The 13830-nt window shown below is 34.1% G+C and overlaps 1 protein-coding gene across 6 annotated transcripts in view; it reads left to right on the top strand.

Moving 5' to 3' along the window:
• The window catches only part of SGO2 (shugoshin 2), a 66950-nt gene that overhangs the window by 33373 nt on the left and 19747 nt on the right, over positions 1-13830 (top strand). For all 6 annotated transcript variants that reach the window (XM_032405152.1, XM_032405132.1, XM_032405115.1 and 3 more), the window contains exon 5: positions 5810-5895. In XM_032405152.1, coding sequence (XP_032261043.1) covers positions 5810-5895 — 86 coding nt within the window. The remainder of the gene's footprint in view (positions 1-5809; positions 5896-13830) is intronic.

The raw sequence follows: 13830 nt of genomic DNA, 5'->3' as shown, positions 1-13830 counted from the left end.
AGGATGAAGGGACAGCATACAACTTTGGTGTCTGCTTTCTTGGACTTACTATTTAACAGATTAACTTTTGCATATCAAGTTTCGAGTTTTGCAGTTCCTTTTCTTTTTAGTTGGGGGAGAGGATGTTGGGGAATGTAGACATTCTAATATCAGAACAATATAATAAAGTATAGAAAGAAAGCTCATACGTGCTTCTGTTCTGCTTTCAGCTACTTTCTTCTTTATCCTTTCTTCTCCCCACACCTCATATGGGTAACTGCTTTGCTTCTTTATATTAAAACAAAAATATAAATATTTTCTTTATTTTCTTTCTTACACAAAACGTACTATACTATCCCTAATTATACTATGACTTTTTTTAATGTGACATATTTTGAAGATCTCTCCATATGATTACAAGGAATGCTTCCTCATTCTTTTTTAGTGCTGCTTAGGATAGATCTAGAATGGACTTCTAATCTATTTAACTTAGGCTCTGGGTTGGACACTTGGGTTGTCTCTTGCTATTGGCTTGACATTAGTGTAGAATGCTTTTTCCTTTTGCATTATTAATTTTTCCCTCCCTTCTGGATTATTCCCATTAGGATGCAAAAACATTATCTCCTATCTCCCATCTTTAAAAACATAAAAATGCAACCTTTTATTCAGATCCCCCACCCCCAGCTACTCTCATTTTTCTCCTTTATAGCAAAACTCTTTGAGAGAATTGTTTACACTGTCTCCAGTTTCTCTTGAACCCATACCAATTGGGGTTTCACCACCACTCCACTAGAAGTGCTCTTCTGAAAATTGATCTCCACATTACCAAAACCTCTAGATATTTCTTGGTCCTTATGTTGGCCTTCATGTGACTTTTACAATACTGCACTCTCCTAAGTTTCTTCCTACCTCTCTGATTGTTCTTTTTCAGTCTGTTTGTTGGTTTCTCTTTATTTCTCCAACTGCTAAATTTTGGGTACCCCAGAACTCAGTTCTTCTCCTTCTCTCTTCTATCTACACTTGTTCCCTAAATGATTCATCCATTCTCATGGATTTAATTGTTGTTAAATACTCATGACTCCCAAATTTGCACCTGTAGCCTGGCCAGACAACACCTAGCCTACCACCTATTTGGCATTTGTCTTTGGATGTCTAAGAAGCATCTTAAATTTTACATTTGCCACCAAACCAGTTCCTTTTGGGGTCTTCATCTCAGGTAATTGCAATTTTGTTTTCCTATTTTTTCCTCACACCCCGTATCGGATCCTTTAGCAAATCCTTTTAGTACTGCCCTAAAAATCAGTCCAGAGTTTTACCACTTCTCATAACCCTGACTTTCACCACCCCCATCCAAGCCACTGTTTTCTCTTACCCAAGTTCTTGGAGTGGCATCCCAACTTGGGCTTCTTGTTCCTACCCTTGCCCCTATATTCTCCTCTCAGCATAGCAGCCAGAGAGAGCCAATTAAAACATTAGTCTCTGCTGAAAACTCTCCAGTGGCTTCCCCTGTCATCTATTGCCCGTTATTATCTGAAAATTGAAACTCGTGTTCTGGGTGCCTGGGTGGCTCAGTTGGTTAAGCGACTGCCTTCGGCTCAGGTCATGATCCCGGAATCCTGGGATCGAGTCCCCATCAGGCTCCCGGCTCAGCGGGGAGCCTGCTTTTCCCTCTGACCCTCTCTCCTCTCAGGCGGTTTCTCTCTCTCTCTCTCTCTATCAAATAAATAAATAAAATCTTTAAAAAAAAAAAAAAAGAAACTCGTGTTCTTTCTCTCACCTCATTGACTACTCAGCTCCTTCCACTCTTTAACATCTTTAGTCCGCACTCCTCAAACACAGGCAAGCTGCCATCTTAGGGCCTTTGGACTTGTTCTTCCTTCACATGGCCTACTCCCTTACTTCAAATCTTGACTCAAAAGTGACTTCAGTCAAGTCTTCTCTGGCAGCCCTATATAAATCTGAATCCTTCCCCACCCCTGCCCCAACATTTCATATTCTGCTTTTCTTGCCTTAATTTTTCTCCTTATCACTTAACACTATATTAGATACAATTTTACTCATTAATTTTATTATTCATCTCACCAGAACATAAAGTTCTTAAGTATAGGATTTTTGTCTATACCACACCAATGTCTAGAACCTAGAAAGCAATAAATTTTAATAAAATGTTGGATAGTGTTTCCCCATTAAGAATGATCCTGTTTTTTCTTAAGGTTAATATACATATTTAACTTATAATACTTATGTTATTTAGCTTTTTAAATAAAAAAATAATAAATAATGTATTTTACGTTACTTTCTTAGCATCTATGGTGATAATCATATGGTCTTTTTATTTTATTTTATTATTATTTTTTTAAAGATTTTATGTATTTATTTGACAGCGTGAGACACAGCGAGAGAGGGAACACAAGCAGGGGGAGTGGCAGAGGGAGAAGCAGGTTTCCTGCTGAGCAGGGAGCCCATGTGGGGCTCGATCCCAGGACCCCAGGATCATGACCTGCGCCGAAGGCAGACACCTAACGACTGAGCCACCCAGGCACTCCTGGTCTTTCTTTTTAGATGTATTAATATGATGACTTATTTTAGTAGCTTTCCTAATTTTGCAATTCTGGAATAAATTTCAAAAATGATTTGTTATTGTGTTCCGAAATTCCTTTTGCCAGCATTTTGTTAGGAATTTTTTAACTGCTATTCATAAGTAAGGTTTTCTTTTTATACAGTCTTTTTCTTTTTTTAGTTTTTTTTTAAGGTTTTTTTTTTTTTTTTTTTCATAGAGAGCTAGAGAGCACAAGTAGGCCGAGCGGCAGGCAGAGGGAGAGGGAGAAGCAGGCTCTTCGCTGAGCAGGGAGCCCGGTGCGGGGCTCAATCCCAGGACCCTGGGATCATGACCTGAGCTGAAGGCAGCCACTTAACCGACTGAGCCACCCAGGCTTTAGACATTGATAAAAATATTATAAATACTGAACTCATAAAAAGAATTTGGATGTTTCCTTTTCCTGTGATCTAGAAAAATGATACAGTATTAGAATTATTTTTTCTTTAAATGCTTTGTAGAATTTCTCTGTGAAACCTGGGTCTTTCTTGGTAGGCATGGTTGTTCTTTGTTCACTTTATTTCTTCTATGGATATTGGTTTTCTTGGGAAAATTTCTCCCTTTGTGGTCAGTTTTACTGAATTATATTTCCTTAGAAAATTATTATTTCATTCATGTTTTCAAATTGATTTGCACAGAGTTGGCCATAATACTCTGTCATTTTTAAATGTTGTCTGTGTTTTATTTTCCCAGTTGACTGATTTTTTCTATTTAGGCTTTTCCTTGGTTTTTTGCCCCCAGTAGGTTAGGTAGTTATGTTTTGGGTTTTATTTTTTCCTTTAAAAGAACCGTTTTCTGGGTTTAATTTTTTTTTTTTAATTTTTAATTATACTATTTTGGTGTTTCAAACTTAATTAATTTTTGCTTTTATCTTTAGTAACAAGTCATTTCTTCTTTCCTGTGGTTTATTTTATTTTTTTTAAGATTTTATTTATTTATTTGACAGAGAGAGACACAGCGAGAGAGGGAACACAAGCAGGGGGAGTGGGAGAGGGAGAAGCAGGCTTTCCACAGAGCAGGGAGCCCCATGTGGGACTGGATCCCAGCACTCTGGGATCGAGACCTGAGCCCAAGGCGGATGCCTAACGACTGAGCCACCCAGGCGCCCTCCTGTGGTTTATTTTATTGTTACTTCTTCAACTGAGTCGGATGCTTGCTTTATTTTTTTATTCCTAATTCTGTAGGTAGGTACCATTTTTTTGACACTGCTCGGAAGATTTTTGTCTTTAGTTTTGGGAAATTTGACCCTGATATATCCTGGCATGGATTTCTTGGAGTTTATCCTTTTTGGGGTTCACTCAGCTTGAATATGCAGATTGGTTTCTTTTGCCAAGTTTGGGGCATTTTCAGCCGTTATTTCTCTAAAACTTCTTCAGGTCTCCCCCCTTTATCTCCTTCTGGGACTTCAGTGACGTGAGTGTTGTATCTTTTGTTATGGTCCCATAAATCCCTGAACCTCTTAATTATTTTTCAGTCTCTTCTCTCTTGCTCAGATTAGTGCTTTCTGTTGCTTTAAGTTCACAGATTTCCCCCCCACCTTTGTTTTTGAGTCCATTGAGTTTTTAATTTATTTTACTTTGGTTATTTTATTTTTCAGTTCTAAATTCCCATTTGATTCTTCTTTATGTCTTCTCTCTTTATTTGCTGAGACTTTGTTTCTTTGCTGAGATTTTCTATTTTTTCATTTAAGCATGTTGGTGATTGCTTATTAAAGCATTTTTATGATGGCTGTTTTAAAATCCTTGTTAGGTAACAAGGTTCTTTTGGTTCTTTTCCAGCGTCTGTGTCATCTTGGTGTTGGTGTCTTGTCTTTTCATGTTCACATTTAGTATTTTCCAAATTTAGGCCTTTTCCTAATTCTTGGTATGATAAGTTATTTTGTGTTATACCTTGGACATTTGGGTAGTATATTAAGAATCTCCAGATCTTATTTAAACCTTCTATTTTAGCAGGTCCCTCTGACATCATGCCAGTGGTAAAGTGCCACGTACTGCCAAGTTGGAGGGGGTTAAAGTTTAGGTTTTCTACTCAACTTCTATTGTCACTCTGGAGGGGTGTCTCCTAATTGATGGATGGAGCTGGGAGTTCAGGCTGACACCACCCTGGCTGGAACAGAGGGGGTGCCTCATGACTTTCTGGCCTCCACTGACAGCAGGATTGCAGGAATTACGAAGGGGGAGGTTGTTACAACTGAAGAGTGGTGAAAATCCTGACTTTCTACTAGACCTCTTCTGTCACCACCATAGAGGAGAGGAAGAGGGGCTCCTTGTTATTACCAAGTAAGAATGGAAGTCTAGAGTCCCCATGTGTTCTCCACAGACATAGTTGGCATAGGGGGTGTCCTCATTACCACTGGACTGTCCTCCCTCTCTTCTTGACCTTTTCGGACAGTATCACTTGTTTGGAGGAGAGTTGGCCTTGTTAATAGCCTGGTGAATATGGAAGTCTAGGGTCCCCATTTGGCTTTTGCACCTTTGTCAAAAATTAATTGACCAAATGTGTGGGGGTCTGTTTCTGGACTCTGTTGTATTTCATTGATCTGTTTGTCTGTCTGTATGCTAGTACTATACTGTCTCAATTATCATAGCCCTCCAACTTTGTTCTTCTTTTTCAAAGTTGTTTTAATTATTCTGGGTCCTTTGCATTTCCATGTGAATTTTAAAATTAGCTTGTCAGTTTGGCCATACTGCTGTTTCTATTACAGGTTAGTACTGTAATAGAAAAACATGGTTGTGGGTTGCCTAATTTTATGGTCTTTATTAAATAATTAAAACATGTTCAAAAAATGTGTGAGAAAATTTAGAAAATATAGATAAGCAAAAACTTAAAAGATATACTAAAATCACCCAGACTTTTAATTAAAAAAGATCATTAAAAAATATAGCTTATAAAATGTAATATGTTCCGTAATACATATGTAGACATGAACATATTGCATATTTATGTAGAGATATCATATGTACAGGTATACACACATGTATTTATTCATATGCAGAGAAGACAGTTTGGGAGTTTATATACCAGAATATTAGTAATGATTATCTTTGGGGGCATGATAAAGGATGAACTATGTTTAACCTTATCACATTATTCTCATTTGACTATTGAAGACTAATGCAAGAATTGTTCTATTACTATTGGTATACTTGTATAATTTGGTGCTTTAATAACAAACATTTAATGAGATTAGATATTATTTTTTCTTTTCATTTTCTTTATCCTTTTCAAAAATAGTTTCATCAAAGTCCCTTTCTACTGCCAACTAGCAAGAAGAAACGGGTCAGTAAACAGTGCAAGTTGATGCGTCTTCCATTTGCAAGGTAATTGCTTCAAACTTGGTTAAATACTTGCACACTTCTACCTAGGTAAGACTTAGAATAGTTTTTATTTAGTCTTATTTCTCGAAACATAGAAAAACATTTTAAAATAAATAATGAAAACTACTTGTTAACATTGTACCAGTAAAAGAAATTAAAGGCATAACCTGATAGAGCTAAAATAATATTCAGCTTTCCCATAGACTCTATAGAAGAAAGAGGCAAAGGTGAACCTTTAGTTTCATGGGTTTGAATTATACTGGTTCAGAGTGTTTAGATTTTTATGTAGCACATTCAGTGTTTGTGTGTGTTATACAGTGTTTGGTCTTCATCAACATGTAGTTGCCTAGTAAGGTAGGAATGAGATGGTCTGTAGTTTCTTGCTATAGATTGTATCTCCAGGGCTGCAAGAAGACTTACCCATCAGTTTAGTAACCACGAGCATCTGTAGTATCCTGCTATTCTTTGGTTCTTTTCTTTCTTTTCCCCTACGTCCCCACTGGCATCATGTCTTTTGCTGGGTTAATCTGATAACTATTTCTATCTTTATTATCTTGCATACTGCAATATATGAGAATTCCTGCTTTTCTATATCTCCAACAACACTTGTTATTGTCTTTTTCAGTTTAGCCATATTGAGGGGTATTACATTGGGGTTTTAATTTTAATTTCTGTGATAATTAAGAAAGTTAAGCACCTGTTTATATGTGTTTATTTTCTATTAGGTTGTCTATTTTTTTTTTTTACAAATTTGCAGTTCTTTCTCTACATTGTGTGTAAATTCTTTGTACATTACAAATCTTTTACTCTATGACTTGCCTTGTCACTCTCTCAATGGTATCTTTAGATGAAGAGAAGTTCTCTATAAAAATCTAATTTATATATTTATATATCTTCATCTATTTATCGCCCCCCCCCCCCATGGTTACTACTTTCTGTGGCCTTTTAAGAAAATCTTTACCAGTTGGAAGGCCATGAGGCATTCCCTTACATTTTTTTTTAGAAGTTTAATTATACTGTGAAGAATATAAATCAATCAATCAATAGCAAGCTTTAGTATCTTCCCTTTTACATTTAGATCTTCAGTCTACCTAGAATTTTGGATATGATGTAAGGGAAGGGTCATAATTTATTTGTTTCATGTGGAAATCCTGTTGACTTCGTATGACTGGATGTGTATATGGATCTGTTTCTGAACTCACTATTCTATTACATGAGTTGTTTTGTCAATACTACATCATCTTAATTACTAGCTTTATAATAAGTCAATATTAATAGTGTGGGTCTCTATTTTATTTATTTATGTTTTTGTTCTTAAATAATACCTTGGCTCTTTTGGCCCCTTTGCATTTCCAAGTGAATTTTATATCAACTTGCCAGTTTACATACACACATGCACTTACACACACTCTCTTTCTCTCTCTCTCTCTTTTGGAATTTTGATTGGGATTACATGGAATATAGTTCAGTTTGGGGAAAATGGACATTTAATAAAACTGAGTGTTCCATCTATGAACATGGTATATCATCATTTATTTAGATATTATGTATTTTCTCTCAGTTTTATACTTTCTTGAATAGTTATTGCACATCTTAGATTTTTCCTACTTATCAGATATTTAGTGGTATTCGGAATGTTACTGTTTTTAAATTTCATTTTCTTCTTGATGCTAGTATATAGAAATAAAATTTTTGAATATTGACCTTCTTTCTAGTGACCTTGTTATTAATTTTAATAGTTTATCTGTAGTTTTTTTTTTCATTTTCTATGAATATAATTTTATTATTTACAAATAGGGACAGTTTCTCCTTCTCTCCCCTTCAGTTTGTAGGCCTTTAATTTTTTTCTTATCTTGTTGCAGTGACTACTTTTTGTTCAATAATTAATAAAAGTACTAATTGTGGACATTCTTATTGTGTTCCCATTATTTAATATGTTTGCTTATAGATTCTCCTTAAGAGATAAAGAAGTTCCTTTGTACTCCTGGTTTTCATGAATGGCTTTTTAATTTTATCAAATGCTTTTTATGTCACTATCAAGAATACATTACTTTTTTCTTTTTTCTATTAATATAATTATTTTTAAGATTTTTTCTATTGATGTAATGAATTTGATATTTGAATGTTAAATCGCCATTACAATTCTGCAATGAACTGCTCCTGATGATACATCCTTGATATATCACTAAATTTTACTTGCTAATTTTTTAAAGGATTTTTCCTTATATGTTAATAATCAAGATGCTTTATATTTCTTTATTGTAATAATTTGTCAAGTTCTGGTATTTATATTATGCTGGTCATAGTAAATGAATTGATAAATGCACTTATTTTTTGTTTTCCAAAAGTACTTATGTAAATATTTTTTTTCCTTTAAATGTTTGGGAGAATTTATCTGGGCCTGCGGTTTTCTTGTGGAAAGGTTTTTGATAACATCCCATTTTAATAGATACAGGAATATTCAGGTTTTCTATTTTTTCTTATGTCTGGTTTGTTAATTTTTTGTAAAGTTTGTCCGTTTCATCTAAAATATCAAATTATTGGCATATAGTTGTTCATAACAGCTCTAGTTACATGTTTAATGTTTGTAGGGTATGCAGTGATGTTCTCTTTTTCTTAATATTGACTCTTTGGGTTTTATAAATTTTTTCTTGATTAGTTTTTGCTCTAGAGAGTTATCAATTTTATTTATCTTCGCTAAATGAATTATCTTTTGGGCTTTGTAGATCTTTCTTTTTAGTATATTTGTTTCCTTTTGCATTTAGTCTGCTCCTTATTATTTCTCTTTCTGTTTTGCTTTTTCTTTCTTTTCAATTTAAAACTTCTATTATTCCTGTTATTATTTGTTTCTCAAGCTAGTTTAGATTATTAAATTTCAGACTTTTAAAAAAAATATGCTTTTAAGGCTTATTTTTGTGTAAGTACTGCTTTAGCTGCACCCCACAATTTTTGATATGTCATATCCTTATTATCTTGGAGTTCAGAATATTTTCTACTTTCTGTTCTGATACATTCTTTGACCCTTGGATCATTAACAAGCATATTACGTTTCTAATCAGCTGGGTATTTTTTTTCTAATTACTTTTTGTTTTTGATTTCTAGCTGATTTCCATTAGTTACAAAACAAAGATCAATGATTTTAGTCTTTTGAAATATATTAACACTTGCATTAGGACACAACTTGGTCTAATTTGGTAAATATTTTGGGTGCACATAAAAAGAATGTGTATTTTGTGGTTGTTGGATGCAATACTTTATATATGTCAGTTGAGTCAAGTTTATTGATTATATTGTTCAGAACTTCCATATCCTTCTTGCTTCTCTTGTCTATTTATTCTATCAGCTACTGAGGGAAATGCATTAAAGTCTCCCACTATGATTATGGAATCATCTATTTCCCTTTTAGTTTGTCAATTTTTACCTTATGTATTTTAAAGTTGTTAGTAGATGCATATAAGTTTAGGATTGATTTGTTCTCCTGATGACTTGTTTATCAGTATGAATTATTTCTAGAAATGATTCTTGCTTTAAAGTCTTCTTGTCTGATATAACATTTCCCTGGTTTATCTTTTTCTATAACTTTACTTTCAAACTCTGTTATACTTAAAATGCATATAAGTTCTTTTTTTTAAAAAAAAATGAATTCATTGTAACATCTCTTTTAATTAGAATATTTAGTATGTTTGCATTTAATATCATTGACAGTATAATTGGATTTATATGTGCCATCTCGTTATTTTCTATTTGAGCAACTTGTTTTATATTCTTTTTTCTCTAAATAAAATATTTTCCATTATTTAATTTTTTTATCTATTAACTTGTTTTCTTCTACTGTTCCTACTCTAGTGATAGCAACATTCATCCTTAGATTTTTTTAACTCTTTAATACATGTATTTTAATCCCACAAATTACTACTTTCATTGTTTTGTGTAGTCAAGATTCATTTAAATTACCTACTGAAGTTTTCTATTTTTTCATATTGCTTCCTGCATTTTTTTAAAAGATTTTATTTATTTGAAAGAGAGTGAGAGAAAGAGAGAGCGCACACGCGCACGCACAAGAAGGGGGAGGGTCAGAGGGAGAAGCAGACTCCCTGCTGAGCAGGGAGCCTGACCCTGGGCTCTATCCCAGGACTTTGGGATCAGGACCAAGCTGAAGGCAGATGCTTAACCAACTGAGCCCCCCAGGCGCCCTGCTTCCTGCATTTTTTAATTGCATACCCATTCACAGTTGTTTTCCCCTCTTTATTGAGGTAAAATTCACAAATAAGCTTCCTTCATTTTGATATTTCTTTTAAAGATAATTTTCCTTCTGCTGAAAGAAATTCTTCATTACTTTTTTCAATGCAGGTCCTGGCAATGCATTCATTCAGCTTTTGTTTTTCTGGGAGCATACTTATTTCATCTTCAATTCTAAAGAGTATGTTTGCAATTATAAAATTTTAGGTTGGGAATTACTTTTAGAAATTTAAAGGTATTATTTTATTATCTGTGGCTTCTGTCTTTTCTTTTGAAAAGTTAGCACCTTTTTTGCAAGTTGAAGAAAGACATTCATTTCTTATTCTGGTTTGCTCAGTGTTTTTATAATGAATTTGTATTGAATTTTATAAAATTTTTCTTCTGTATCTGTGGAGAGAATCATGACTTTCCCCTTTATATCTGGTTTCATCAATGTTTTCTCAGTTTTTTCTTCTATTTCATATTTCATTGGTGTCTGCTCTTTATTATTTCCTTTATTTTACTTACTTTTTTAAAAAATTGAGATATACTTCACCTGTCTGTTAATGTGGTGACTTCAATTTGCGTTAAACCAAATTTATATCTCTCAAATAAATTCCACTTGGTCATAGTGTATTATTCTTACTATATTAATGGTATGAATTGATAACTTTTTAAAAAATTTTTTGTCTGTGTTTTTAAGGGATATTGGCCTATAATCTTACTATATTTTGATGAGTTGTTTTTTTTTTAAGATTTTATTTATTTTTGTGAGACAGAGAGTGTGTGTGCATGAGTGGGAGGGAGGGGCAGAGGGAGACTCCCAGCTGAGCAGGGAGCCCAACGCGGGACTCCATACCAGGTCCCTGGGAACATGACCTGAGCTGAAGGCAGATGCCCAGCCGACTGAGCCACTCAGGCACCCCTCTTTGATGAGTTTTAATAAGAGTTGTGCTGGCTTTGTAAAACAAGGTAAGAAGTATTACCTCTTTATCCATTTTTTGAAAGAGTTTGTGCAACTGGTATTTCTTCCTCATGTGTTTGAAAGAATTAACAAGAGAAGTAATTTGGGCCTGAGTTTTTAATTATTAATTTGATTTCTTAAATAAATATGGGGCTTTTCAGATTGTCTGTTTCTTCTCAATCAATTTAGAAAATACTTGTTTTTCCAGAAAATCATCCATTTCTTCTAGGCAGTCATATTTATTGGTATATAAAGTTGTTTATAATATGCTGTTATTATTCTTTCAATGCCTGTGACATCTGTAGTGGGGTTCTTTCTCTCATCCCTGATATTGGTAATTTGTATCTCCTTTTTTTTTAATTTATCAAGCTGGCTATAGTATTGTCAATTTTTCTTCCATTTCATATTTCATTGGTTTCTGCTCTTTATTTCCTTTCTTCCACTTATTTTTTAAATTTGAGGTATAATTCACATGACAAAGTTTGTCATAACATGAAGTGCATCCTTTTAAAGTGTACAGTGGATTTCAGTATATTCACAAAATTGTGCAGACCTCACCACTAATTCCAGAATATTTCCATCACTTCAGAAAGAAAGCCTATATTCATTCACAATCACTTCCCTTCTCCTCTTCTCCGTCCCCTGGCAATCATTAATCTGCTTTCTGTCTCTATGGATTTGCCTATTTTGGACATTCCATATGAATGGAATCACACAATAAGTGGCCTTTTCTGTATGGCTTCCTTCACAGAGCATAACATTTTCAAGTTTCATCCATTTTATAGCATGTATTAGTACTTCATTCCTTTTTATGACTGAATAATTTTCTGTTGTTTGCATATACCATATTTTGTTTATCCATTCATCAGTTAATGAACATTTGGCTATTTTACTTTTTGGCTATTATGAGCAATGGTGCTTTGAACATTCATGTAAAAGCTTTTGTGTGGACATAGTTTTCAGTTTATGCCTACAAGTAGAATTGCTGAGTCATAAAACTGTATGTTTAACTTTGGGAGGAACCGCCAAACCGTTTTACAAAGCTGCTGCATTGTTTTACATTTCCATCAGCAAAGTATTAGGTCCCAGTTTCTTTGCATCCTCACCAACACTTGTTATGATCTATCCTTTTGATGATAGTCATCTAGTTGGTATGAAGTGGTATTTCACTGTGGTTTTGATTTGGATTTCCCTGATGATTAATGATATTGAGAATACTTTCATGCTCAATATTTTCATATTGAGCATATTTTCATGAGCATTTTATATCAGGAGTATTCTCTATTGGTTATCTTTTTCTCTTGAGTTTGAACACTTTTTCCTAACACTTTATATTTTGAATAATATTGGATTGTATCCTGGATATTGTGAGTGTATGTTGTAGAAAGTCTGGATTCAGGTGTGTTCCTCCAACAAGCTTGATGTTTTTATTTTATTTATTTATTATTTAAAGATTTTATTTATTTGAGAGAGAGTGAGAAAGAGAGCACACAAGCAGGGAGAGGGGCAGAGAGAGAGGGAGAAGCAGACTCCCTGCTGAGCAGGGAGCCCAATGCGGGGTTTGATCCCAGTACCCTGAGATCATGACCTAAGCCACCCAGGCACCCCTGATGATTTTATTTTAGTAGGCAGTTACCTTATCTGAACTCAACCTTATTATTTCCCTGTAGGGGGCAACATATGAAATCTCCTTTTGGTTCTTTTATCCTTAGCTGGGCTGGTTGGAATCTTCCTCACATATATATGATCTGTGGGTTAGCCAGAGACTGGGGGGGGGGGGGGTGGGCAGGGGAGTTTACACACAAAATTTGGGACTCCCCTCTCTACCTCTCCTGTTATTTCCCCCCATCAAACACACTTTTGCAGCTGTTTTAATTGTCCTTAACTCTTACCTTAAATCAGTAAGAATATTGATTTCTAACTTTTTAAAAATGTGGCATGGCTGAGGTTGTAAACTCACCTTTTTTTAAGTGTTAACACCCCTTTATTATCTACTTGCTTTTTGTTTACTCTCCAGTTACTTCAGGTAATTTAAAAATATTTTATCCAGAATTTATCATCATTATGTTTGATAGGGCTGATTCAAAAATAGCTCTTTGTCCATTATCAGAAGCAGAATCTCTCTCCTATGTGTTTATTTTTGTTAACTGTTTCTTTAAGTGACATAGAAATTTCCTCCCAATGGCTATTCTACTAATAGTTGCCTTTAAATTTTTAACAAATATTTGTCAATATTTATTGTTATCATTATCAGTAATTTTTAAGTATCTGTGATATGTTTGGCATTCAGGGCAAAATCTTTATCATTGAGGGATATTAACCCTCATTCTTTGAATTCAAGGTCAATTTAATTATTTCTGTGGGTTTCTATGTCCATCCCCCCACCCACCCACCGAATAGATTTACCTACTTCAAGAATATGGCTTTAGTTTACATGTATGCCTTTTGTAAACATAGCAAACTTTACTTCACACGTAACTTTACATACAATTGTACTTGTTTCAAACTAGAGACAGTTTTGGTATTCCATAAAATTAATTATAACAAAGCTATAAATATTATATATGAGTATTTATAAGTATGTTTGAAGTTAATTCATTTTATTAGTATTATTATCCTAATGGCCCAACCAGTGATTATATCAGTTATATCTTTTTGAGGCCACTGGGGATATGGGGATAAGAAGCATTCCTGTTTTATTTCAGGTTCTAAACTATTAGAAACTATCTCTTTCCTACCTATAATTGTCTTCATTG

This window comes from Phoca vitulina, unplaced genomic scaffold, assembly GCF_004348235.1.
Source record: "Phoca vitulina isolate PV1807 unplaced genomic scaffold, GSC_HSeal_1.0 scaffold1, whole genome shotgun sequence".
NCBI lineage: Eukaryota > Metazoa > Chordata > Mammalia > Carnivora > Phocidae > Phoca > Phoca vitulina.
The sequence above is the reverse complement of the archived record's forward strand: the minus strand, read 5'-3'. Positions and strand labels throughout refer to the sequence as shown.